General features: G+C 39.8%; 1 protein-coding gene across 4 annotated transcripts; it reads left to right on the top strand.

Annotated features, from left to right (window-relative positions):
- Window positions 1-210: 210 nt before the first annotated feature.
- On the top strand, window positions 211-26,219 carry dipk1b (divergent protein kinase domain 1B). 4 transcript variants are annotated; one of them, XR_015519649.1, is made up of 6 exons: window positions 211-674; window positions 8,749-8,883; window positions 17,593-17,700; window positions 17,988-18,164; window positions 21,994-24,897; window positions 25,207-26,219. XR_015519649.1 is itself a non-coding variant. In NM_001128738.2 (5 exon segments), coding segments are annotated over 5 exon segments (1,299 nt in total). In that variant the 5' UTR covers window positions 519-608; the 3' UTR covers window positions 22,807-22,903.
- The last annotated feature ends 1,542 nt before the right edge of the window (window positions 26,220-27,761 follow it).

Here is a 27,761-nt window from a genome sequence, read left to right as displayed (position 1 = left end):
ATAACAACAAAATATAGAAGTATACCTTACTTAAATCCCATTTAAATACATTTTTGTTTCTTAATTAAATCATGTAGTCAAATTGAATCGATTTTATTTATTTAAAGAGACAGTACAGTTTGTTTTCTATCAGGCTCATAATTCAGGTTCGCTTCCCCTTTAAGACGCTTTTGCGGAGTCGCAGTGAGGCCGAATCTCCAGCTGATCTCCAGTCATTCTTTCACCGTCTGAATCCGCACACTGCGACGGAAAAAAAACAAGTCCTGTAGGATCGGAATCAAACACCAGTCTTTTCAAATGTCGGATCAGCTCTTTAAATCATTACCATCATCATCCAAATCACATGTGGTCGCGCGCGGATGATGCCCGGATCGCGTGTCCTTGAGTTGAGCATCATCATCATCCTCATCGTCATCAGCTCAGGATGTTTCTCCATCTCACGACCGATTACATACGAAAATACCAGGATAAATTTGTGTTTTTCCTGCTGGAGGAGAGCGCAGGCGTGTCGTCTGTAATGGGGGAGAGCAGATGAGAAAGTGACGGCGTGTTATTTTGGAGAGGATCTTCATTTGGTGTTGAGCATCAGCATCGGCGTTTGCGTGAAGATGCCGAGGAGTTTACGCAGACTGGTGCACCTGGTGCTCTTCTGTCCCTTATCGAAGGGTTTACAGGTAATTTTTACACTTCAGTGATGGCCATTGGTCATATGTTTCTGCCGGAAAGCTCAGTTGGTCGTATGATAGCAGAACATGGAAGTCATTCAGCACAATTATAAGGGGAAACCGACGATAATTGTAACACAATAGTACTCAAATATCGGTAGCAATGGGTTTTATGTTTGAGGTAGAGTTTATTTTACACTGTGAGGACATGCCTCTGCTTTATTTTGAGAGAATAAACCCATAACTATTTTACGCAGAACAATATGAAGCTTATTTCAGAAGCTTTTTCAATTATATGTCGAGGTTTGGTAGAAGAAATGTCGTTTAAAGGTGCTAAAATAGCACATTGTCATGTTTGTAAAAGTAATACGTCAATAATTTTCATGGTTTCATGCGTTTTGTAGCCTAAGCTTACATATGTTTACATTAGAATAGCATGGCACAGTTTCATGTAGGTATAACCAGCACAAAATATTAATAAAAACAAAACGAATTAAGCTATTTTAAGCTAAATATATAGACCATAGCCTCCTTTGAAGCTCTTCCATCCATTATCTAAGGATTTACAGGTAATTTCTACACATCATTGATGGCCATTTGTTTTTGTCAGACAGCTGTCATTTGGTTAGATTCCTAGTGTAATATTACAATGAATAAATGCTATGATTTGTGAATATGGAAGTCATTCAGCACAATGATAAGGGAAACCAGGGATAATTGTAACACACCAGTACTTAACATCTGTGGTAAAGGGTTTAATTTTAGAGTTAGAGTTAACTTTACAACTTAACTATGAGGTTTGGTAATGTAAATGTCTGTCAGAAAGCATTAAGAGGTGTTAAAATAGCACATTGTCATGTTTGTAAAAATAATATGTCAATATCTTTCATGGATTCATGCGTTTTGTAGCCCAGGCTCACATTTGTTGACATTGTAATAACATGGCACAGTTTCATGTAGGTATAATCTGCAAAATATTAATAAAAACAAAATGAATTGAGCTCTTTTAAGCTAAATATATAGGCTATAACATTTTTAAAAGTTATATCACTTATCTAATGGTTTGCAGGTAATTACTACACTTCAGTGATAGTCGTATGTTTCTGTCAGAAGGCTAAATTTCTCATATGATACTAAGCACAATATTACAATGAGTAAATGCTATGATATGTGAATATGGACGTCATTCTGCACAAAGGGAAACATTCGATAGTTGTAACACTAGTACTTGAATATCTGTGGCAATAAGTTTAATTTGAATCTATTTCAGAGTTAGAGTTTACATATTGTGAGGACATGCCTCAGTTTTATTTTAGGAGAATAAACAAATAACTATTTTACGCAAAACTCAATTAAACGATGTGTTTTGGTTAAAAAAAAAAAGTCTGTCAGAAAGCGTTTAGAGATGTTGAAATAGCACATTGTCATGGTTGTAAAAATAATATGTCAATATTGTTCATGGATTCAAGCGTTTTGTTGCTCAAGCTCACACATGTTGACATTGTAATATCATGGCACAGTTTTATTTAGGTATAACCTGCACAAAATATTAATAAAACAAAACAAGTTAAGCTCGGTTTTAAGCTAAATATATAGGTTATAACATTTTTTGAAGCTCTTCTATCTGTTATCTAAGGGTCTACAGGTAATTTCTACACTTCATTGTTAATAAGAGATTTAGAGGTGCACTGTGATCCTTCAACATTTTAATATTTCATCAAATGACTCTTTAGAAGATTGGATTAAAATATATATCTACAGGGGTATTCTGTAAATTAGGCTAAAAATGTGTTATACTGTTTATTTATTTTTTCCAAGCAAAAAAACAAACTATATTCCAATGTACAAAATGATTAGGCTGTATTGATCTTATTTTATTTATTTTTTTGATGCTTGAAACTTGATTTCAGTCATCTGATATTCTGTTTTTGTGTGGACAAACAGCAAAACCGCATGCAAAAAAAATGTGGCTTTGAAAACATCCCCTGTTCATGTGGACAGGGACTGAGTCTTGATTATCAAGAATGCTCTTTCCTGTTTTCTGTACTCAATCTGGCAACCTGCATGTGCAATGTCAAAAAAAAAAAATTTAAATATTTAGAATTTAGACTGCAATACCTAGTTCAACCTCTACATACAGCACCTTTAATTTACATTTTATGAATTACCAAGGACCACAGTTATATCTAAAAAAATTTTTTTTTATGATCCACTAAAGACAAAGCAGACAGACATCTTGGAACAGGGGTGCCCAAACTCGGTCCTGTAGGGCTGCTGTCCTGCTGTGTTTAGCTCCAACTTGCTTTAACACACCTGCCAGGAAGTTTCTAGTATATCTAGTAAGAGCTTCTTTAGCTGGTTCAGGTGTGTTTGATTAGGCTTGGAGCTAAACTCTCCAGGACACCGGCCCTCCAGAACCAAATTTGAACACCCCGTCATTGAAGAACAGAGTAAATTAACAGTGAATGTTCATATTTCAGTGAACTATCCCTTTAATATACTGTTTTTCCATCACTGTTCAGTGTGTGTTTCTGCAGACTCACACTAAGAGCCCTCTTTCGTAAGTGCACTCACTGTAAGTGCGCAGTGAGACGCTTGAGACTCTGTAGGTCAGCTCTGTCAGATTCATCGCTGAACATGCCACCAATGACAAACGCATCTTTCTTTTCTCTTGTGCAAGATAAAATCAATACTGCAGGGATTCGATCTGAACTTAAACAAAAGCACAACTCTGGTTAAACAGATCAGTGTTAAATGGATAAAAATTTGTGCTCCAATCCTGTAGGACTTTCTTTCCTCAGTTGAAAACAAACTATTCAAATTTGTTGTTGATTTACTCATCCTGGGGCTGTAAGATGTGCTTTCCCCCCCCAGTAGTACATCAACCTTTGTATATTGTTTAAATTTTCTACTCTTTTGTTATGTTGGTGACTGTTTTCGCCCTATTGACTATTATAATGACATTTTTTGGTTGCAAAGCCATGACAGCATATGATCATGCGATCTTGATTGTTGGTGGTTTTCCCAGTTGGGGTTGTCACCAAAAGTCATCCCATTTGCTGAAACACAGAGACGTTTGTGGCCAAATTAAGACTCAAAATCAATTCAGGATGCTTTCACACCTGTGAATTGATTCAGTTGTTCCGAAACAGAGATTACAATTGTTACATTGTTGCTCTTTGCTCTTGGAGCGATTCGCTTTTACACTGCAAAGTTTCCAATCGGACCAAAAGAGCTAAAACAAGTCACGTGCGAGTAAACTCTCCTCATATTGGTCAGAGTGTCAGGGTTTATTTTGCAGCGTCCCGCTCAGCTGTCAGGAGAGGAGGTGGTTTGGTGGTGATTGACAGGGTGCGCGCGCGACGTATCTGAGGAGAGATGCGGTGGGGAGGGGTGAGAAGGGGACGATGCCTATTTGAGGACCGGGAGGGAGACTCGAGATTACCGGGAGATCATCACTCGTTTGAGGGCATCCTGAGACTCGCGAAACTTTCCTCCATACTCATAATTCTCTCTTAATATAGCCGTATGCCTATTACATATCCATAAAACACTGTGATATAACCGCGCTCGGATCGGATCGCTTTCTCACTGCAATCGAACCGCTCCAGGGTTCGTTTCAATCGAGCCGAGACCACCTCATTCAAGGGATCTCGGATCGATTACTTTGGCACGGAACAGAGCGCGATTGCCCTGTTCACATATGCCAAACGAACCGCGCTAACTGGGCAAACGAGACAGCTTCCGAAACAAAAGTGTAGGTGTGAAAGCACCCTCAGAGTGTATGAACACATCCTCAACAGCACACAAGAGTTAAAGAAGACTTTTAGCTGAAATTGTGGTCCCTGGTGATTCATTAAAATGCAAGTTAACAATTTATCGGCACTCTGAGAGTCAAGAAACAATTACTTTTCTTTGTCTTGGTCCTTTATTTATCAGGGGTCGCCACAGCGGAATGAACCACCAACTTATCCAGCATATGTTTTAGGCAGCGGATGCCCTTCCAGCTGCAACCCAGTACTGGGAAACACCCATACACTCTCACTTTCACACATACTCGTGTTTCTTTGGATTGTGTGTTCAGGACTTTTTTTTTTTTTGAAAGAACACACTCACACACCCACACACTGACTGAATTTAAGGATCTAATAACAGATGTCCTTATCAGCATGCAGTAATCAGATACATGTGTCTTCACAGAGTCACGCACACACAGAACATTTGCAACCTTTGGCATTCACTGGCCTTTTACACCTGAAAACTGTCCAAGAGGGGAGTTTAATGGAGTTTAATCTTGTTTGGGCACATGTTGATGAGCACTAATATCTCTCCCTCTGTGGGTTTCTCTATGTAACTCTCAGAGGTGCAGAAACTGTTCACATTAAAAACCAATTTTAATTTTAAGCACAAATAAATTTTTTAGATGACCTTTTTATGTGGCACAGATACCACATGCATAAATAAAACACTCCACTATGACATAATTCTAACCGTAACATCATCGAGTTTCATAATTGTATTGTTTTAAGACTGAAAAAACAGCACCATTGCGAATTTATTCCAAATATAAAAATTCAGTTTTATTATGTATACACTATCGGTCTAAAGTTTGGGGTTAGTAGGATTTTTAAATGTTTTAAAATAAGCTTCTCCTGCTCACCAAGGCTGCATTTATTTAATCAAAAATGCAGTACAAAGTGTTCAAGTGTGAAATGTTATTGCACTGTAAAATAACTGTTTATGATTTAATTTAATCATTTATTCAGCTGATTTTAAAGATGAATTTTCAGCTTCATTTAGGGTTTAACGCTAAGGATTTTTCCTTCCGGCCCGACCGGACCAGTGGTTCAGATTTTTACTTGCCCTGCCAAAATTTTCACTGGCCCCACCAAGAAAATAAAATAAAGAAATAAAGAAATTGCTAATTCTTAGCCACATTTAAATAATGTGTCCAAAATATTGCCTGTAAATCTAGAATTTAAATGTTTAAAAATTTAGCAGTAAAATAAAGCAGTATGGAAAATGTGCAGGTATTTTATTGCAAAACAAAAGGTGGCGGACTTAAAGTGACGCAAAACTATGCAAATCATCACTTCATTTTTTGTTGTTGTGTTGTACCCATGTAAATATGCACAAGACTTTTGGCCAGCGGAGAAATTAAAATGGTCGTGCCGAACTGAGTCTGGTTCTCTCAAGGTTTTTTTTCTTCACTCTCCTATTGGTGAAGTTTTTTTTCCCACACATCGATGAATTTGCTCTTCAGTGTTTGGACTCTCAATAATGACTTCAAACCACACTGAACTGAGCTAAACTGAACTGAACTTAAACACTAAAAACTGAACTACCCTGATCCAGTTACTATGACCATTTATGTGAAGCTGCTTTGACACAATCTATATTGTAAAAGCGCTATACAAATAAAGCTGAATTGAATTGAATATCTGTTTCCACAACGTTAGAAACAGATGTTTTCTTATAGCCTCACAATGTGGTGTTGCCGTCTCTTCCCTGTACTGGTTTTTACAAGGTTGTGGAAAAAAATAACATGCTCACAACATCCAATCAGATAAAAGGAACCTAAACGCAATATGGTGTTTACAACTTCACAAAAAAAAATCACAAATAGTTTCCCAATTCTAAGACTGCATATATGCATGCAATCGACAAATAGTCGCAGACGAATTAAAATTTTGTCACAAGGCAGCACTGGCCTGATCGAGCCAGTAACGATTCTCTCTACTGTCCCGAGCATCTCTCACGCTGGCCCCGGCCATCGGGCAGTCCTTATTGTTGAGTCCAGTCCTTACTCCAGTCTTCAGAGTCACATGATCCTTCAGAAATCACTCTAATATTAATTATTATTATTAATACTATTATTATTATTAATTTTAATAGTAATAAAAGCAACAATGACTCGAGTAATAATTTAATTTGAAACATCATACAGTATGTTCTAAATAAATATTTAATAAATGCCGCCTTGATGAACAGAATAATTTTATTTAAATTATTAAATAAAATAAATAAAAAACACTGAACCCAAAGTTGACCGGTAGTGTATATCTCATGTATTGAGTATTTTAAACATATAAAAATAACCCAGTGTTGGTGGGTAAAATGATGACATACACATATCCTATATATGCTATATATATATGCATTAGACACCTTAACCACAAATATTGTAATTTAATATGGCAATATGATAATCCTATTGTAGTTTTTTTACACTTCATCTGTGAATGTGGAAAAAAATTGTATACTTTTTTAGAAGTCATAAATACTAGCCCTCCTGTGAATTTCTTAACTTGTTTCATTCATTCATTTTCTTGTCGGCTTAGTCCCTTTATTAATCTGGGGTCGCCACAGCGGAATGAACCGCCAACTTATCCAGCAAGTTTTTACGCAGCGGATGCCCTTCCAGCCGCAACCCATCTCTGGAAAACATCCACACACACATTCACACACACACTACGGATAATTTAGCCTACCCAATTCACCTGTACCACATGTCTTTGGACTGTGGGGGCAACCGAAGCACCCAGAGGAAATCAAAGCAAATGCAGGGAGAACATGCAAACTCCACACAGAAATGCCAACTGAGCTGAGGCTCGAACCAGCGACCTTCTTGTTGTGAGACGACAGCACTACCTACTGCACCACTGCCTTGCCCTTTTCTTGTTTAAATATTTCCCAAATGATGTTTAACAGAGCAAGGACATTTTCACAGTATGACTAATAAGATTTTTTCTTCTGGAGAAAGTCTTATTTGTTTTATTTTGGCTAGAATAATTATGGAGGATAGTAGCATCTGTGTGCAAGTCCAATATGAACTAAGGATAGCTGATGTTGTGCTGCATCTTCTTTTGTTTAAAGGTATCTGTGTAGTTACTGCAGTTATTGCAGTGAAAATCTGTTTGCTAATTGTACACACATGAACACTTTAGTGCATTGAATGACTTCATTCATTCATTCATTCATTTTCTTGTCGGCTTAGTCCCTTTATTAATCGGGGGTAGCCACAGCGGAATGAACCGCAAACTTATCCAGCAAGTTTTTACGCAGCGTTGCCCTTCCAGCCGCAACCCATCTCTGGGAAACATCCACACACACATTCACACACACACTCATTCATAACGGACAATTTAGCTGATCCAATTCACCTGTACCGCATGTCTTTGGACTGTGAGGGAAACTGGAGCACCCGGAGGAAACCCACGCGAAGGCAGGGAGAACATGCAAACTCCACACAGAAACGCCAACTGAGCCGAGATTCGAACCATCGACCCAGCGACCTTGCTGTGAGGCGACAGCACTACCTACTGCGCCACTGCCTCGCCCCATTGAATGACTTTACCCTATGAAATAGGGTTATTTTCCGTAAATTTAAACAGTCCTATAAAACTTCCATACTTTTACAGAAAATTCCTGGCAACAAATGCTGGTATTTTTCCGTAAATTTAACGATTTTTTTTTACAGTGTGAATAAATTAAAGTAATTGAACTAAACAACAATACATTACCTTTATGTAACTAACTTAAGTTCAGTCAAATAAATATTCTTTATTTTAGGTTACTTAACTTGGTTACGTGGAACCTGTTGACATAAAAAAGGTAATTAAAGCCAACATATCATTTTTTTAAAAACATTTAAAACCATTTAAGGTCAAAATTATTAGTCCCCTTAAACAATATTAGTTTTCAATAGTCTACAGAACAAACCATGATTATACAATAACTTGCCTAATTACCCTAACCTGCCTAGTTAACCTAATTAAGCCTTTAAATGTCACTTTAAGCTGTATAGAAGTGTCTTGAAAAATATCTAGTCAAATATTATTTTCTGTCATCATGGTAAAGATAAAATAAATCAGTTATTAGAGATGAGTTATTAAAACTATTATGTTTAGAAATGTGTTGTAAAAGTCCTCTCTCCTTTAAACAGAAATTGGGGAAAAAATAAACAGGCAGGCTTATAATTCAGGAGGGCTAATAATGCTGACTTCAACTGTATCTAAACGTTCGCTTCTATTTGTCATTGCATGTTAATTATCGTTGAGAGTGTTTGTTTGTCTCTTTTTAGGCCCGTTTGCCTGCAGTGAAGGTGAAGTACCTGTTGGTGGCGTGGTTTGGGATTCTGGTGGCCAGCTGGGTGATTTACATGCAGTACTCCTCCTATTCAGAGCTCTGCAGAGGACACGTCTGCACCATGCTCATCGTAAGTCACGGCATCCTCCATAATGCATGACAGGACGTCCCATGAGCGCCAGTGCTTGCCACTTTACAGTCAACACAGAATAGACACTGCAGGTTCAGACAGAGAGTGAGAAGCTGATTCATGGTGATTGACAAAAAAACAACTTTGTGTGATCTTATCAGTGGTGGAAAGAGTACTGAAAAATCATACTTAAGCAAAATACTATTACACTTACCGGCCACTTTATTAGGTACACCTTACTAGTACCGTGTTGGACCCCCTTTCACCTTCAGAACTGCCTTAATCCTTTGTGGCATAGATTCAACAAGGTACTGGAAATATTCCTCTGAGATTTTGATCCATATTGACATGATAGCATCACGCAGTTGCTGCAGATTTGTCGGCTGCACATCCATGATGCGAATCTCCTGTTCCACCACATCTTAAAGGTGCTCTATTGGATTGAGATATGGTGATTGTGGAGGCCATTTGGGTACAGTGATCACAAGAAACCAGTCTGAGATGATTTATGACATAATGCGTTATCCTGCTGAAAGTAGCCGTCAAAAGATGAGTACACTGTGGTCATAAAGGATAGACATGGTCAGCAACAATATTGAGGTAGGCTGTGGTGTTGACACAATGCTCAATTAGTACTAATGAACCCAAAGTGTGCCAAGGAAATATCCCCCACACCATTACACCACCACCAGCAGCCTGAACTGTTGATACAAGACAGGATGGATCCATACTTTCATGTTGTTGATGCCAAATTCTGACCCTACCATCCAAATGTTGCAGCAGAAATCAAGACTCATCAGACCAGGCAACATTTCTCCAATCTTGTATTGTCCAATTTTGGTGAGCCTGTGTGAATTGTAGCCTCAGTTTCCTGTTCCTAGCTGACAGGAGTGGCCCCCGGTTTGGTCTTCTGCTGCTGTAGCCCATCCGCCACAAGGTTGGACGTGTTGTGTGTTTAGAGATGCTCTTCTGCATACCTCGGTTGTAACGAGTGCTTATTTGAGTTACTGTTGCCTTTCTATCAGCTTTATCCAGTCTGGCCATTCTCCTCTGACCTCTGGCATCAACAAGGCATTTGCGCCCACAGAACTGCCGCTCACTGGATATTTTCTCTTTTTCAGACCATTCTCTGTAAACCCTAGAGATGGTTGCTCAAAAATCCCATTAGTTCAGCAGTTTCTGAAATACTCAGACCAGCTCGTCTGGCACCAACCACCATGCCACGTTCAAAGTCACTTAAATCAACTTTCTTCCCCATTCTGATGCTCGGTTTGAACTGCTGCAGATCGTCTTGACCATGTCTACATGCCTAAATGCATTTAGTTGCTGCCATGGGATTGGCTGATTAGAAATTTGCGCTAAAAGGCAATTGGACAGGTGTACCTAATAAAGTGGCCGATGAGTGTAATTCCTTCATATTGTCTCAACACAAATGAATTAGACTCAAGTAGACTCAAATTGCTTTTGCTGCTTGTTTAAACTACTTATTTAAAATGAATTGAAATAACAATTCCTACTGGTTTTAGGGGAAAACATAATAGTTTTTACAAATTTAGGTTGATTGAACATAAAACTATTAAGTTAACTTAATTCGTGGTGGGACAACATGAAGGAATTGTGTAAAACTCAGCATTCTTTACAGTGTATCTATCATTAATCAGTGCTATTTTCTTTTAAAGGGATAGTTCACTCAAAAATGTAGTTACTATTTTCTCCTTCTCAAATGTTTCCAGACATTAAAATATGAGGAAACACAAAAACCACACTCACTCAGTCATTCATCACAATGGGGAAAACCAAAGAACACAACTGTGATTTGTGGAGAAATGTTGTTAAGTTTCACAAATTGAGAGGTGGCTTTACGAAAATGGCAAAAACACTGTAATTGCTCATTTTCCACCATCAGGGTGATTATAAATGTGTTATTCAAGAGTTCACACTTAGCTGATGATTTACAAAGCTTATTTGGCATGCTGTCCCGGGAGAGAGCCCCGAGCTCAAGGGCTCCTCGAGCCCGGGGCTTCCTCCCGTTGGCAGAGCAAGAAGGGAGCCCGAGCTCGGTGGATCTCAGAACTCCCCTGCTGCTGTAGCTAAGGGAACGTAAGGGATTAGACAAGCTTGATTGGTATGTATGTTGAATGTCTTTGGATGGTGGGAGGAAACCGGAGAACCCGGGGAAAACCCACGCAGACACGGGGAGGACATACAAACTCCTCACAGAAACACCCACCGGTCCTATGGAACTAGGGCCGGCAGTATTCTTGCTGTGTGGCTCGCAGTGCTAACCACTGGACCGCTGTGCCGCTCAATCACAGGTAAAGGAGGAGAATAGGGGAGGAGGGGGGTTTCTTCCAAACGAAGATAAAGTGAACTGAACACTGAGGCTATTTATAGTGGCTTAGGGCTCATATAATTGGAAGATTAGTGATTAGCAAATGCGAGACTGGCCGTGATAAATCATAAGCACGTGATCCTCTCGAAATTAGTTTATGAATAAACTTCACTTAATCAGCCTGGAAGATGACTTTGTGTCTAAAAAATTAAACATCACAGAATTCAGTTGTTTTGGAGGGTCCAAAAGTCTCTGAATCTACAATTTAGCCTCATCTACATCAGGGGTTCCAAAATTGTCAACTTGCAACCCCCAAAATAACAATGCCAGTATCTTCTGACCCCCCTATATCCTCGGAGGTGGTAATAAATATACAAATACTGCGCACACACCAATAGGACTGTAAACACAAACATATTAACAACAAAACGCAATGAATTGTAATGAGTGGCGAAAAGGTGTCAACGTTTAACATGGTGCCGTAATATCAATCTGCTGAAACTGATGCTATTTGTGTGTCGTTAATCTAACTTAACCTATGGGTTGCAATCCAATGGGAAAATAAATAAAAAATAAATAAATAAAAAAGCTGATGGGCTTTGTTTTTCTTTTAAATCTAACTATTAGTCCTTTTTTTTCCCAGAGATGGGTTGCGGCTGGAACGGCATCCGCTGCGTAAAAACCTGCTGGATAAGTTGGCGGTTCATTCCGCTGTGGCGAGCCCAGATTAATAAAGGGACTAAGCCGACAGGAAAATGAATGAATGAATATTAGTCATTTTTTATCTCTTGTTAGTTATGGATAAAATATGGAAGTTCTACTAGTTTATAAAGAGTTATTTGATTTTTGGAAATCCCCAAGCGACCCTCATTTCAGAACCACTCACTTACATCACCAAAAATAGTTTGGAAGTGTTTAAAGAAAAAGCCTGTAATATTTAGACCGGATGATCAAACTGCTAGACATTTTTTCATAGTCTACTTTTCTCATATTTACCAATGTTGCTAAAAAGTGCAGGGCACTGTATGCTGTTGTTGTGTGTCTGTATTGTTTGTCACTGTCAGGAAGTTATTGCACATCCGTCCTGAGAGAAGGGAGGAACTGGAAGATTAAAAAAAAGAAGAAGCGAGAGAGCTGGAAGTTCATAATTATGCTCTTATAGAAACCAAATTTGTGTTCGCTCAATACACTTGATTGTGATTTTAATCATGATGTATTCCTCTCTGAGATATAAATAGGAACTTCTTCTTAGTGAGATGTTTACATTCTCAGTCAGATATTCTTTCTTAAAGGGATAGTTCAGTCAAAAATTAAATCTGTCATCATTTACATTTATTTGAGTTTCTTCTGTTGAAGAATGCTGGTGATGGACCCCATTGACTTCCAATGTATTTGTAACTCTCTTTACAACAACACAGACACAGGTTGTTTCTCCAGAACGGGCGTTTATGTAAGGTCGTCCTTATGTGCTTTGCAGCTGTCGCCATGACGCCGTGAGAACTGTATAAGTAAATGAACACAGTACAAACGTATAAGAAATTATACAAACTACGATTATCTAATACATTAAAAGCAAAACAAATACCTCGTTGGTCGCTTGTCATGAAAAGAGGGTCCTTGGATTAATAAAGTCTTCTTCACTGTCCTTTTGACTTATGACAGCAGCAACTTTAAGCTTCTTAAACACATGTAACTTTACACAGCACTGACATGCGTCTCTTCATCGTCAGTCTATCCGGGGATCCATAAACAAGTCACTCACATTACACGCCATTTCCTCAAAGTGACAAGTTTCCATAATAAATGTCTTAAACTATAACATATGAAATAATAACACATTTAAACCTTCCAACACATTTACATTCATAAATACACTTCAGCTAAATTAATACAAAACATTAGGACCTTAAATCACTAAAGGATGAAATATGAAACAAATATGTAAAATAAATGTGCGATTATGCAGAAATGCTTGATATCAGCACTTACACACTGCAAAAATGATTTTACTTATATTTTTTGTCGTGTTTCTAGTCCAAATATCTGAAAATTTCTAAATCAAGAAGAATTTTCTAGACAAGCAAAACATATTGTCTTGTTTTGAGAAATAATATGCCAATAATAAGTGAGTTTTTCCTTAAAACAAGCAAAATTATCTGCCAATGGGGTAAGCAAAATAATCTTACGTCAAAAGAAAAAACAAGATTATTTTGCTTACCCCATTGGCAGATTATTTTGCTTGTTTTAAGGCAAAACTCACTTAATATCGGCATATTATTTCTCAAAACGAGACAATATGTTTTGCTTGTCAAGAAAATGCTTCTTGATATAAGAAATTTTAGATATTTAGACTAGAAACAAGACAAAAAATCTAAGCAAGAAAAGCATTTTTTGCAGTGCAGTATTTTTCTTTCGGCTATAGAAGTCAGAGGTTGCCATCAACGAGTATCTTCTATTGTGTTCAACAGAAGATAGAAACTAAGATGTTTACACCATTTTTGGGTGAACTATCCCTTTAACAAGTTTAAAAAAAGAAGAAGAAATAGATGGTGTTTTATTGGAACAATGAAAGCTGTAAAATCTATTTTCACACCGAAAGCCAAAGTTCCTCATTTTGATTTTCTTCCTTCATTTTATTTTCCAAAATGTCTTTTTAAACGTGGCACATATAAAATATGCATGAAACACTTCTTTTCTTTCTTTCCATTTTTAGTGAAGTTTCTTTATAAACTAATTTTGAGAAGATCACGTGCTTATGATTGTTCACGGCTGGTCCCTCATTAGCCAACACATGATGCACCAATCAGATGAATCCTAATGCCGAGTTCAGACTGCATGATTTTCAAAGTAGTCGTGTCACAGATGTTTTCACACTGCATGACTATCTGGGCTAGCGTTTCGTCGCTGCTTTGTTCACACTGCAAGATGGATCGGCGACAGGGACTTTCACATTGCATGACTTTACTATACGAAGAATCGCCAACAACTTCGTCCAAACTACGTCTCACAGCCAAAAGCACGTAGTATAACTTTTGTTATTAACTACATAATGAGAAAGAAGCCTTTAATGGGGTTGAACATGTACATGTTTGCTCACCTGGGTTTAAAGGGAATTAGCCATTTCTCCTCAACGTTGATAATAATCTAATTTCTTTCTGTATGAAACGTCAAACAGACATGGTTGCTCCTGAGTCCTGTCAAACCTCCACTAGCTCTTCCTCCATTTTGTGGGTCCAAATAAACCGAAAACGAGCGCTTTTAACTTCTCCCCCAGCCTCCCGCTGGCCTGCAGCAGGTATATACACACGCACACACAAGTGAAAGCTGCTCTCTCATTGGCTGTAGGCGATGGCTGATTTTATTTTCAGTCAAAACTCAATTCACACGGTATGATTTGAATCGCCGACAGCTCCAGATATTTAGCACGCTAAATATCTCACAGGCATTGGCGACTCATCGGTTCTTTGATAGTTCATACTGTGTGATTGTCACTCACGTGCACGAGCAGCGATTTGCCTGTGATTTCAGGCATTTGTCGGCGATTTCTCAAAACCTGTCGGCGGGCCAAAATCGGGGCTAAAATCACGCAGTCTGAACTCGGCATTACTCATTATAAATAACCCGAGTTTCTTATCTTCATCTTGAAGAACTGCCTCTCTTTCTAAATGGGTGACACGGCGACCCAGTGAATCGCACTGTTGCCTCACAGCAAGAATGTCTCTGGTTAAAGTCCTTACTTTACCAGTTGACATTTCTGTGCAGAGTTTGCTCGTTCTCCCTGTGCTTGTGTGGTTTTTCCCCGGGTTCTACAGTTTCCTCCTACAGTCCAAAAAACAGGCAACCTAAGTAAATTAAACATACCAATTATCAAATAGTGATGGTGAAATGAAGCTTTCTGAACCAGTGAAGCGCTCGATTCAATTGTATCGGTAAAAGGTTCGTTACTTGAAGCTCTCAAAATCAGAGCTCGACGAGGACCTCTGCTGTTTAAAGTGTGGGAAAGCACTGTGTTGCAATAATGTCAAATGTTCACAACTGAACAACTCCTTCATGTAGTAATACAACAACAGTAATATAAACAAATGACTCAATTACTGTAGTTTTCACACATAAGGTATGTAACATTACACCACCGATGACTGGTAAAATTCAAGGAATTCAAAAGTATTTCCATATATCGTATTCGAACTAGTCCTTCACTCACCCACTCGTTCCAAGTGGGGATCATCTGCGAAGTGGTAATGCAAAAATGCATACAAATTACAGCAACTGTTGAAAGCAAAGGTAAAACCTGAATCCTGGACATTTTAGGAGATTCAGAAACTACAGTTGGATGCATCTTTGCAGAAAAGGCGCATCTCTGTAGGTCTGCAGAGCACGTGAGAGTTCCTGTGTGAGTGACAGATCGCACACACACAGAACCAGCAGTAGAAAACGTGCAGAGCTTCCACTGATTAATCAATTGCGAATGTTTAGTTTTCTTGGACTAATACAAAAGTGTAAAAGGATGATAATAATAGTATTATTCATGTGTCAACACCAAATATACCTGGGTGGCCCGTCTAAGTAAAGTGTTTGTGTGGGAAGCACTGGTGTGGTATGACAGGGTATAGATGGGATCTTTCTTTCTGAGATGGCTGTCAAACTGACGCTGCTTCAGGCTTCTGGATCGGATTAAATTAACAGTTTGCTATTGTGCCATCCAGTGGACACAATTGGAAAAGCAGTATATTTTATTGAAAAAGTGCAGGTCACAGAATCATCTCGCGGGCCAGATCGGGCCGTACGTTTGACACCCCTGCTCTAGGAGGAGGCTATGTGAGTGAGGCTGTCAGGCTGCACTCCCCAGCTGGACTCCGTTTAAACACTTTACTTTGATATGCAGTGTTTTTTTAAAGATAGTTGTAAAAAAAATATGCTAATACACTTTAGTATGGTTCAAAACCTTTTTACTATAAATTACTATTATATGTTAATGGTGGACCAGTGTAGTGCTTGGAAACGTATGTATGTAATCAATGCCTAATCTCTCGCTACACACTTTACTAACCCATGAGGGTGTTTAAACGTTTGAATCAAAATTCGAAGCAGTCACATGGGTATAGGCGAAAATGAAGCTTCGGACGTCACTGATCACGTGATGATGGCAAAATTAATCAAGCTCCGGTACACTGTTCCATTGCAAGATGTATTGTTTTTTTGATGCATGCTTCAAAGCCTCGGCGCACAATGTTACATCACTAGCATCATATTATATTGGAATAAATTAGCTTAGACAGTTTTTACTTGGAATTCTGAGATTATATCTTCACTTTTATTCCTTCTAGATTCATAATTATTAATGTTATAAATATAATCCTGACTTATTTTTTTACTATTCTGACCCCCTCCTCAAAAATCTGAATGTATTGCAATTTAGTTTTGTCCTACTGTAGATATTAACTTCAAAATTTTTAGATCGAAAACTCAATTTTAAGAAACAAAGAAAAAAATCTGAAGGGTGGTGGGGCGCACCCTTATAGATAGGGTGAGGAGCTCTGACAACCGGGAGGACCTCAGAGTGGAGCTGCTGCTCCTTCACATCGAGAGAAGACAGCTGAGGTGGCTCGGGCATCTGTTTCAGATGCCTCCTGGACACCTACCTAGGCAGGTGTTTCAGGCATGTCCCACCGGAAGGAGGCCTCGGGGAAAACCAAGGACACGCTGGAGGGACTATGTCTCTTTGCTGGCCTCGGGAATCCTCCCGAGCAGCTGGAGGAAGTGTCTGGGGAGAGGGAAGTCTGGGATTCTCTCCTAAGACTGCAGACCTGCGACCTGGCCCTGGAAAAGCGGTAGAAAATGAATGAATGAAGGATCTCATCACCATTACAAAGCTTCAAAATTTCTGTTCAAACTGGAAGAACGAATTTGCTCTAAACAACACAAAAACAGCCAATTTTCATTTGTTATGTGTCCCAGCAGTGTTTTTAGCAACAAGGCACATATATATGATTGTCAACTAATCAAAACATGTCTTTTGGTGTTTCATGACCCTTTAAAAGCCTTAAAGTTTAATTATATAACCGTATAACCTTAGATTATATATCTGAATATCTATAAATATATGTGTGAGTCATTTTAAACACTTGGTAAAGCTCAGTGGGATTTCAACTCTTGTTTTGCAACATGCAAATTAACAGCCACTTTTGTAGAAAGCAGAAATGAAAGAGAAGAAAAAGGGGGAACACAGGTGTGAAGGAGAATTCATCTGCTCAAGCATCAATCCATCATGAAACAGTCTGTCCTTTAACTGACCTGTTTGCTTGATCAATTGAGATAAGATTTCAATATATATTTACCTTTTCTTGTAAATGCCTCTTTTCTTGCTTGTGTTACAGTGCGATCATTACCGTAGAGGGATCATCTCCGGGTCAGTGTGTAAATCTCTGTGTGAGGAGAAAACCCTGTCTCTTCATCACTGTCTTTCAACATCCCCAACACACCAGGTAAACAACAAAAACCAATTAAAAAAACAGAAAAATGAAATAATAATGGGTCTCATTTACTAAACATGCCTGTGCACGAATTTCAAAAATCAAAAACAAACAGTTGTGTGGAAAGCTCTTATACTGAGAGTGTATTATGCAAATTACTAACAGATAAAAGAAGTTTAAAGTTGGTATGAAACTTTAAGAACAACATATGCACTTGTTGTATAAAAAACGTACGCACTTATTGGATACAAGACACAAATGGCCTTTTAGGCAATAATATAAAATTGTTTGTGCTGCAGGTGTACAGTGCTGTATGGAAGGAGAAGGCTGTATTAGTGAAGTGTGGGATTGAAGAGAGCATTAGAGGAGAAAATGGTCTTGATTCTCCATTACGACATGACAACAACCTCTACGACAAACCCACTCGCGGAACGTCCATGGATGAATTCAGAGCGATGCTGCATGCCTTCCTCAAGGTACCTAAATCTACTAGAATTCAGGATATAGTAGCATGCTCGTTCCTGGAAGAATACTCAGGACTACATTTAAGGCATTTGCATTCAGTGAAAAAGAGTGTTCAGGCCCTGGTATACTTCAAACTGTTATTTTTTGTTTGAGGCCAAAAAGAAGTTGAGTAAGTATACTGTTTTCAAACCTTCTGACAGCCCTTTGCTGCAGTAGGGGTTGTAAATGTCTCACACCGCTCAAGTGGACTCCTAAACACAACAACAATGGTAATACTGTGATGGTATGTTCACACCAGATGTAGATGAACCATAAAGCACAAGTGATTTGCATGTTAAGTCAATGCAGAGACGCCATCAGATGTGCGAATTCGCACGAATTGAGAATTTCGGGTGTTTGACATGCAAATCACTCTAGTTGAAAAATTAGAACTGTGGCAGATTTCATACCATGTTAACCAATCAGAAGCTTGCTTTAGTGGGGGCGTGATTATGATGTAGCGTCTGCAGTTGGTGTCCCGAGGGAAAAAACCCTGCCGACAAGGGACAACAGGTCATCAAATTCAGTCAGAAGTACCATTGAAAGTGTCTGTCATCCAGGTGCAGCTTCTGAATGAGTTGATGAACCCACAGAGCTAGGTGCACCTCCAAAGGATCCGATGTACCAAGACACAGCGCCGAATGAATATATGTTGTTTTTCAGCCTTCCTAAGACACTATTAATCTTTTGATAAAATCCATGGTAGCCATAAGCAATGAAACTGGAGTTGTCGGCCGACAGACACTCCTGCCATGACGCAAAGCCGCATCTGTTTTGAAGTGAATTTTACACGCGAATAAAGCGAGTAAACTTAAAATGTTCACGCATCTAATTACATGTGAATAGTGCAACATGTTTGTGCAAGCCACATCGAGAGAAGTCAGCTGAGGTGGCTCGGGCATCCGTTTCGGATGCTTCCTGCACGCCTACCTAGGAAGGTGTTCCAGGCTTGTCCCAACCCGGAGGAGGCCTCGGGGAAGATCTAGGACACATTGCAGGGACTATGTCTCTTGGCTGGCCTGGTAACGCCTAGGGATCCCCCCGGGGGAGCTGGAGACTTCTGCCCCTGCAACCCGGCCCCGGAAAAACAAATAAAAATGAGATGAGATTTGTGCAATCAGTACCAGCTTTTTGACTTGACTCTCCATTTTATTCATGTTGCTAACTTAGGGTGCTTTCACACCTACACTTTTGTTTCGGAACCTGTCTCGTTTGCCCAGTTAGTGCGGTTCGTTTGGCATATGTGAATCCACCAATGCTCTCTGATCCACGCCAAATCAATTGCTCCGAGATCGCTTGAATGAGGTGGTCTCGTCTCGATTGAAACAAACTAAGGAGCGGATCGATTGCAGTGAGAAAGCAAATGATCCGAGCGCGGTTACATCACAGTGTTTTATGGATATGTAATAGGCATACGGCTATATGAAGAGAGAATTATGAGTAGGGCGGGAAGTTTCGCGAGTCTCTGGATGCCCGCAAACGAGTGATAATCTCCCGGTAATCGCGCATCTCCCTCTCTTCGCGTGCACCTTGTCAAACACCCCCAAACCACCACCTCTCCTGACAGCTGAGCGGGACTCTGCAAAAAAACCCTGACACTCTGACCAATGTGAGGAGAGTTTACTCACACATGACTTGTTTTAGCTCTTTTGGTCCGATTGGAAACTTTGCAGTGTAAAAGCGAATCACTCCAAGAGCAACAATGTAACATTTGTAATCTCTGTATCTGTAAACTGAATCGATTCACGGGTGTGAAAGCACCCTTAGTTTCATTGTGCTGGATGTTTTTCTCCTGTCTGAGGCCCCGTTTACACTAATGCGTTTTAGTTTGAAAATGCATAAGTTTTGCTACGGTTACGCCATCCGTCCACACTACGCCGGAGTTCTCGAGCGCCGAAAACGGAGCGTTTCGAAAACGCTGGAGAGGCCGTTTTCATTCTGAAACGCTGCTGCTCCGTCTCAGTGTGGATGGGGAAAGACGGAGACATCTGAAAACGGAGGCGGGGCTGCAGACATTCGCCTCTCTGATTGGGGCTTTTCCTCAATATTAAGTAGCCCACACACAGTTCAGTCCTGAATCTTCTCCGTGTAAGTTCAGACTTCGCAAGTTTGATCAAGGCTGCATCTCTTCTTCTCAGTTTGATATGGAAAACATACCGAGGACACGCGTCAATCTTCACAGGGAACAATGTAACGTAACGTTACTTTATAACTTCATTCACATCACCTTGGCTACGTTGTTTCACTTTCTCAACAATAAAATGTAAACTTGATATGAGGAACTGCCTATTTTCATTTTAATATTAGCAACTTAGACAGCAGAAATGTTGAGGCGCCGTGCTGCATGAGCGTCATCTTCACTGTGTGCATATTTATAACAAAACGGAGCCGATAACACCTGCCTCCTTTCAATTTCAGTGAAAATACGAAACATACCCTCTCTTTTGCTGAATATCAGTTTTAATAATCGATAATGGCCATTATAAAAGTATAACATACAATAAGTTTATACATTATAGGAAATAAAGGCAAGCGATCAGTCAATATACAGAATGTAGGCTACGTGCTTACATTAATCATTAACTTATCTTTGCGCTCAGCCAAAACACGTTACCTGAGAACAAGTTATAGATTCCAATGACCAAAGTCAGGCAATATGTCGTTAGATAAAGACAACAAGATGAATGAAATATCACGTTTGATAAATATAGTGAGATTAGATCCAGCGGGAGATGCTTGATGAGAAGTCCCACTAGCAGAGCTCTCATCTGGGTAGATGGGCTCCAGCGATTGCCAAAGTGTGTGTGTGTGGTCACGTGATGTGCATTTTCAGCGTTTTGGTGTGGACGGAGAGCAGTTCAGAAACGCTGGGTAAAACGCGAGTGTGGACGCGGATCGTTTTCATTCTAAAACGCCGTTTTAAAACTAAAACGCACTAGTGTAAACGGGGCCTGACTCTGAACTGCATGGATACGAAGCACGTCCAATAGTAGCTCAAAGGTGTTCAAGACCAAAACAATCTCCCCCAAAACTAGTTTGTTTTGGTAGCCTGCTTTGAACTACTGTAATGAACTTCCTTTTGTCTGGCCTTTGCTTAAAATGATGCCATTTCAGTTCTTTTTCGATTTGAAGTATACCGGGACCTTGAGTGATATAGATAACAGCTGTTGCTGGAGTGTCTCCAGTTGCAGTGTTCAAATCACACAGTCCTATAGTTGTGACTGTTATTAGAGATGCTTATGTCCTGCACAGCAAAGCTAATGAATGAGTAACCCTCAGCTTTCGGCAGTTCCTGAAGGTCCCCTGTAGGAGGGTGAAAACGAAGAGAGAGAACAGGGGAGGGAGTGGGGTAACATGGAAGAGAGGCCAAAAATAACTGAAGGAGCTTGAAAAGGTCACAGTCAGAACAATACACTCACTTCCAGTGTCACTGGGGAGAAAAGACAAACACACACTTAAACACAACCCACACCAAATGCTGTAAATGGCTATTCATCTGTAATGCTAAAACAGACTGTAATTTAAAGATCTCAATGACTTTTTTGTCTGTCAATACTCCTAAAATTGAAATTTTTTTGTTCATCTTCCAGGAAAAGATCCTAAAATTATAGAAAATGATATTGTATAAGACATGATTTTTCGTCATTGAAAAATCTAGACATATTTTCTCTGGTCATAACATAAATAATAAAAGAAAGTGAATGTGCTAGTGAGTGGGAAGTCATAATTCATGACTATTACATTATATTTTGTATTTTAAAAACTAAGTTCTTAATCCTCTTTCATTCCCATTCTTCACAGGACAGTGTTGGAGAGCAGTCGTCTCTTAGCACGCTTGTAACTCGTGTGATTTCTTTAGCGGATGTCAACGGTGATGGCAAAGTTTCATTAGCGGAGGCGAAATCAGTGTGGGCTTTGCTTCAGATCAATGAATTTGTGTTAATGGTGGCACTGCAGGATAAAGAGCATGCTCCCCACCTGCTGGGATTCTGTGGGGACCTTTATGTGACTGAACACGTGGCACACAGTGCACTCTTCAGGCTGGAGGTGCCCGGCTGGCTGGAGCCAGTGTTTCCAGAAGCGCTGGGCATAGCTCTTAACCAGTGGCTCGCTCCTGCATGGCCCCGCAGGGCTAGAATAACCATTGGCCTGCTAGAGTTTGTAGAGGAGGTGTTTCATGGCATGTATGGAAGCTTCTACATATGTGACGCAAGCCCGAGGCGGGTTGGCTACAATGCGAAATATGACTTCAAGATGGCAGATCTTCAAAGCTTGGCATCGGAGGCAACAGTAAAGGGGTTTCTACGAGGGAGAACTTGTGAGGCTAATGCAGACTGTACTTATGGACGTGATTGCACTGCGACGTGTGACCGATTAGCAAGGCAGTGCAACGTGGAGGTGGTGCAACCAAACCTGGCCAAGGTGTGCGCGCTATTACAAGACTTTCTGCTCTTCGGAGCACCATCCGATCTTAGGGAGGACCTGGAGAAACAGCTGCGCACATGTGTCACACTCAGCGGACTTGCTTCGCAGATGGAGGTGCATCATTCCCTTGTTCTGAACAACCTCAAAACGCTTCTTTGGAAGAAGATCTCTGATACCAAGTACTCTTGAGACCAACGTAGGGTGATTAAGAGAAAGGGAATGAAGAGAACTGGAGGCTTCTAGGGAAAGAAGGTAGGGATAGCAGAGCAGCCTTGGAAGACCAAGAGAATAGCTGAACTCTGCCACCTCTGGACTTGGCAAAAAAAGAAAAATGTCTAACATTAGTTGCTTTTAACAGCAAAGAGGGGAAGTTGAGTGTATGAAGGCTCAGAAATACACTACATCCGCTGTTACTTGAAGACCATTTAACCCTGTAGAAATACCTTCAGTAAATGGTTTTTCCTTTTCCTAAAAGATTTCAGTTGAAGACCATCCAAGACCTTTCTATTACCATGAAACCCCTCCCCAAACAGTACCTTGAGTCTTGCTTGGATATCATTTTGGGTATTGGATATTGGGTTCAAGCAAACAAATATAATGCTCAATGCCAAGTTGAAGCAACCAAAGGTAAGGGTTTACAAGATTTGGTTCCCATTTCGTTAATTAGTTTGACTTGTGCAACACAACTGAAGTTGCTTTAACTTTATAGGACCCCCTTTCTGAAAAACAAATCTCCTTTATTTGTAATGTCCATTATTAAAGTAAGAGCCCAATTAGGAACAAAGACAACTGAAGGACATCTCTTTTCATACATTAAATCCTCCTTATTGAATATAAATGTACAGAGCACAAGAATAGAAAGGCCAAAATAGAGGTAAGCCAAGGGAGGAGTTTACAAGATGAGCTTTGAACAACATTCCCACACTCTTATTTGTGTAACATTTAAGACCATTTAAAACTTAGAAAGATTTTTTAGACAGAATTTTTTTCTTAATTTGCCATGCAATTAAGAACAAAGACAACTGAAGAACATTCTTAGACCATGCAACCTCTTCCCAAACAATACCTTGAGTCTTCTTTGGTCAACGAAAAGGGAAGGATAATGGGTTTAAGAACAAGGATACAAGGGTCAAGGCCAAGGAATGAGTTTACAAGATGACATTTCTGCTCTATATCCCTTCTCCCTTATCTTGGCAACTCAACTGAAGGCCTTTTAACCCCTATCACCTCTCCACTGAATGCCCAATTAGGAACAAACTTAACTTTACAACATTTCTTAGACCATGCAATCAATTCCCAGACAAAACTTCAAGATACTTACTGCGTAGTGAACACAAGGGTAGGAATATTAAGTACAGGGCTAGTAGGGTCAGGTAACCCAAGAAAAGAGTGTGTGAACTGAACTGACAGGTGTCAAAGTCAGTTCCTGAAGGGCCACAGCTCTGCACAGAATAGCCTAATTAACCCTAATTAAACACACCTGATAAAACGGAGTACTACAGGCTTGTTTTAAACCTCCAGGTAAGTGTATCAAAGCAGGGTTGGAAATAAACTGTGCAGGGCTGCAGCCCTCTAGGAACAGAGTTTGACATACCTGGTTTACAAGATGCTAATTTTTAGGACTTCCTTTTGGAAACAGTGCAGATTTTGAAAGATTGAATGTAATGGTGAGAGCACAATTAGAAACATAGGGCAACTGCAAGACTGTACAAACCCCTTCTCAAAGTATCTTGTCTGCAAATGATGGTCTTAAACTCTCAGTTGCTTCTTAAAGTAGATATAAAAAAACAGAGCATGAAACAAGAGGTATGGTTTGGAAGCTACTTTCTTGTTGAAACTTGCAACACAACCCAACACAGAATTCACGAAATGGGATTGAGTAAAAGTATACATGTCTTTTTACAGAGTGTATGTTGTGCTAGTTGTGTGTGTGCTTGTTCTAGGAGGATGTTTGCTCTTATGTTGTAGTTTAACAGGAAGGACACTCAATTTTGAAGTGATCTAGAGTGTTTGTGAAGGCATTTGTTATGCTGGAACTGTGACATTACTTACTGTGTTTCTCAGGGTCAGTGTGTTTGTATGAATGCGTTTGAGAAAGGGTTGGTATTATTAAATATAGAGGAAACAAAATTATGGAGTCACGTTAAAGGATTGGTTAACCCAAAGATGAAAATTCTGTTGTTAATTACTCACCCTTATGTTGTTCCAATCCCCGGAGACCCTTTGTTTAGACCTCATCCTCCATAGTCAGCAACGGTCCTATGTCATGCGAGTTCAGTGGTTGCACAAGTGTTCTTGGAGCTTTGTATGATTACAGTTGAACCACCAAAGTCAATGCAATGTCTTGACAAGGTTTTTGGTTTGTTTTTCTGGACTTTACACAGCTCATTAAAATGGACAAACGTCTTGGGGCAGGGGTGGCCAACCCTGTCCCTGGAAAGCCACCTTCCTGCAGATTTCCGTTGCAACCCATATCAAACACACCTGCCTGTAATTATCACGTGGTGTTCAGGTCCTAATTAATTGGTTCAGGTGTGTTGGATAAGGGTAGGAACTGAAATCTGCAGGAAGGTGGCTCTCCTGGAACAGGGTTGGCCACCCCTGTCTTAGGGCATAAGTCTCAAACTTCTCAAATTCCTGGAGGATTTTAATTCCTTTTTTGTTCCAACCCTATTCAAACAAACCTGATCCAACTAATTAAGGTGTTCAAGAGTAGTCCTGAGTACCCTGATTAGATGGATCCTGTGTGTTTGAATAGGGTTGGACCAAAACTGTACAGAGATGTGGAACTGAGTTTGAGACCTATGTCTTAGTCTAGGGCTGCCCAAATTTGGTCCTGGAGGGCCTTTGTCCTGGATATTTTAGTTTCAACCCCTATTAAACACACCTGAACCAGCTAATCAAGCTCTTTCTAGGTATACTAAAAAGGTCCAGGCAGGTGTGTTGAAGAGGGTTGGAGCTAAACTATGCAGGACACCTAAACCGCATGTCTTTGGACTGAGGGGGAAACCGGAGAATCCGGAGAAAACCCACGTCAACACGGGTAGAACTCCACACAGAAATGCCTAGTTGGAACTCAAACCAGCTACATGCTAACCACTAAGCCTTTAGAAATTAATAACAGAACTCATTTTTGTCTGAATTAATCCCCTTAAACCAACAGTAAACTGTTTGAGAAATAGCAGTTCTAGTGACTATATCTTGCAGGTATGTTGAGCAAGTGTGTAATTGAAGCTGAAAGGGGGTGCGCTTACTGTAAACACTACTTCCCTCACAGTAGATCTTTTATAAACGGTCAAACTACAGTAACAGATCACATGTGATTCATACACATGCGAGAGTTGTTTTCACTGACATAAGGCATGAAAGGACAATGAGCTTCTGTCTTCTTGTGTGTTCTAGGCTTTAATATAATTTATGTTGTTGAATGAAGTGAATTTATGTGCATTTAAGTCATGTTTGTCATTTTAATTCTTTGCCTCTGGTACAGAGAGCAGCTCAGTTAGTGTGTGGCCTCGTTCGGGCTTCGAAATACTAATTTATTTACCGCCATCATTTTGTTCAGCTGTTATTCAAGGATTAGTAAATGTTTGGAACTCAAATTGTGCGTTTGTGTGTTTTATTTAAAAGTTTGTTTCTTTGGGGAGCACAGGCACACAATTACAGCATTCGATGAAAGGACAAACACGGATCCTTTTACCTGACCTTCAGAAGAAACAAGGAATCTGCATATATTAGTGCCTCCCAAAACCAATCCCATTTAAGGCAGTACTCACACTAGACACGGTTGCTTTGAACCGTGCCAAAGCATACTTGTCCCCCATCCCCTTTCCCCCGACGGCCTGCAAGCACAATGCATTATTTACCTTCCGAGCCGGGCACGCTTACATCATCGATGATGTGACTGTTCAGTTTAACAGCAGAGAAGCGCTGTCGCTCAGCAGTAGACATTGCTTTAGTTATATTGCTTAGGGAAACGCAGTCAAATATGTCGCTGATCAGATCCACCACTTTTGACGCTCATAAATTTTCATGAAAGTTCTCGTGCTGCAGGTATTAGGAGGTTTGCTGAAGGTGGCAGCTGATGTGCAGCAATGGGTCTTTAACCACCTAAACTCTGCTGCTATTTTGGGATTTCCGCCTGGATTTTGCCTACCCAAATTTAAAAGCTTCCCAAATCCACATGCAGAGGTGTAACAGCAAAAATTTGGTATCATTTTAAAGAAAACCCTTTGAATTTTCATAAAACACTATTGAAAGTGTTTAAAATAACAGTATATGTCGTCTGTGTTATAATAAACACCTAAAAAAAGAGGCACTTTTTGTATTTTTTTTTTATAAACTCAAATTTGAAAGTGTACCTTTTAGGTTCTGTGTGGTCTAGCGTGCTGCAATTAATTTTGGTGGTTCCTGCACATGTCTGTAATCATAGGAAAAAAGAAAAATCTCTCTACCATAATCTATGCAAAAGTTATTGTATTCCAACTGATGCGAGGTGCTGTACAAGCCACAGAGACCGATCATTGTTTTCATATTTCACTATTCTTTTGTTCGATCAAACATAATTCACTGTGTTTGGACCACATCAGACATATAAAAGGATTACTTATGCACATCACCTCAAAAACAGAGGAGAATGGCCTTGAAGCACACAGCATAAGTTAAGAGATGACAGCTGTCTGTGCTATCTGGGGCTGCTTATTGATCATGAATGTATTGTTTACATTTTTGCGCCATGGAAATACCACAATTCATTCAGCAACTGTTTGGAATATGAATATAATTAAATCTGAAAGCGAAAGTCGATGAGGTCTCCGCAGAGTTTTTAATAAACTATGACAGTTTGAGTGCATTCAAAATTACAAATGATTTATAAATCCATCTGAAACAGTCCCTTAAAAATGGCGTTGCGTTCTCAAATTCGGGCTCAGATGCGCTTTGCACTCATACTACAAGCATACCACGCCAAAGCCCAACCAAACTGTGCTCTGGCACACCTTTTCCAGCTGGGCCAGGGCCAGCCAACTGAACCACTCCTGGGCATGATTTGGAGCACTCACATTTGTCAAACGAACTGGGAAATGAGCCCGAGCATGGTTTCACACAGCCTAGTGTGAGTGCACCCTAAAGCAGGTCGCACACCA

Source organism: Danio rerio, chromosome 21 (genome assembly GCF_052040795.2).
Source record: "Danio rerio strain M-AB ecotype USA chromosome 21, GRCz13ab, whole genome shotgun sequence".
Taxonomy (NCBI): Eukaryota; Metazoa; Chordata; class Actinopteri; order Cypriniformes; family Danionidae; genus Danio; species Danio rerio.
The sequence above is the reverse complement of the archived record's forward strand: the minus strand, read 5'-3'. Positions and strand labels throughout refer to the sequence as shown.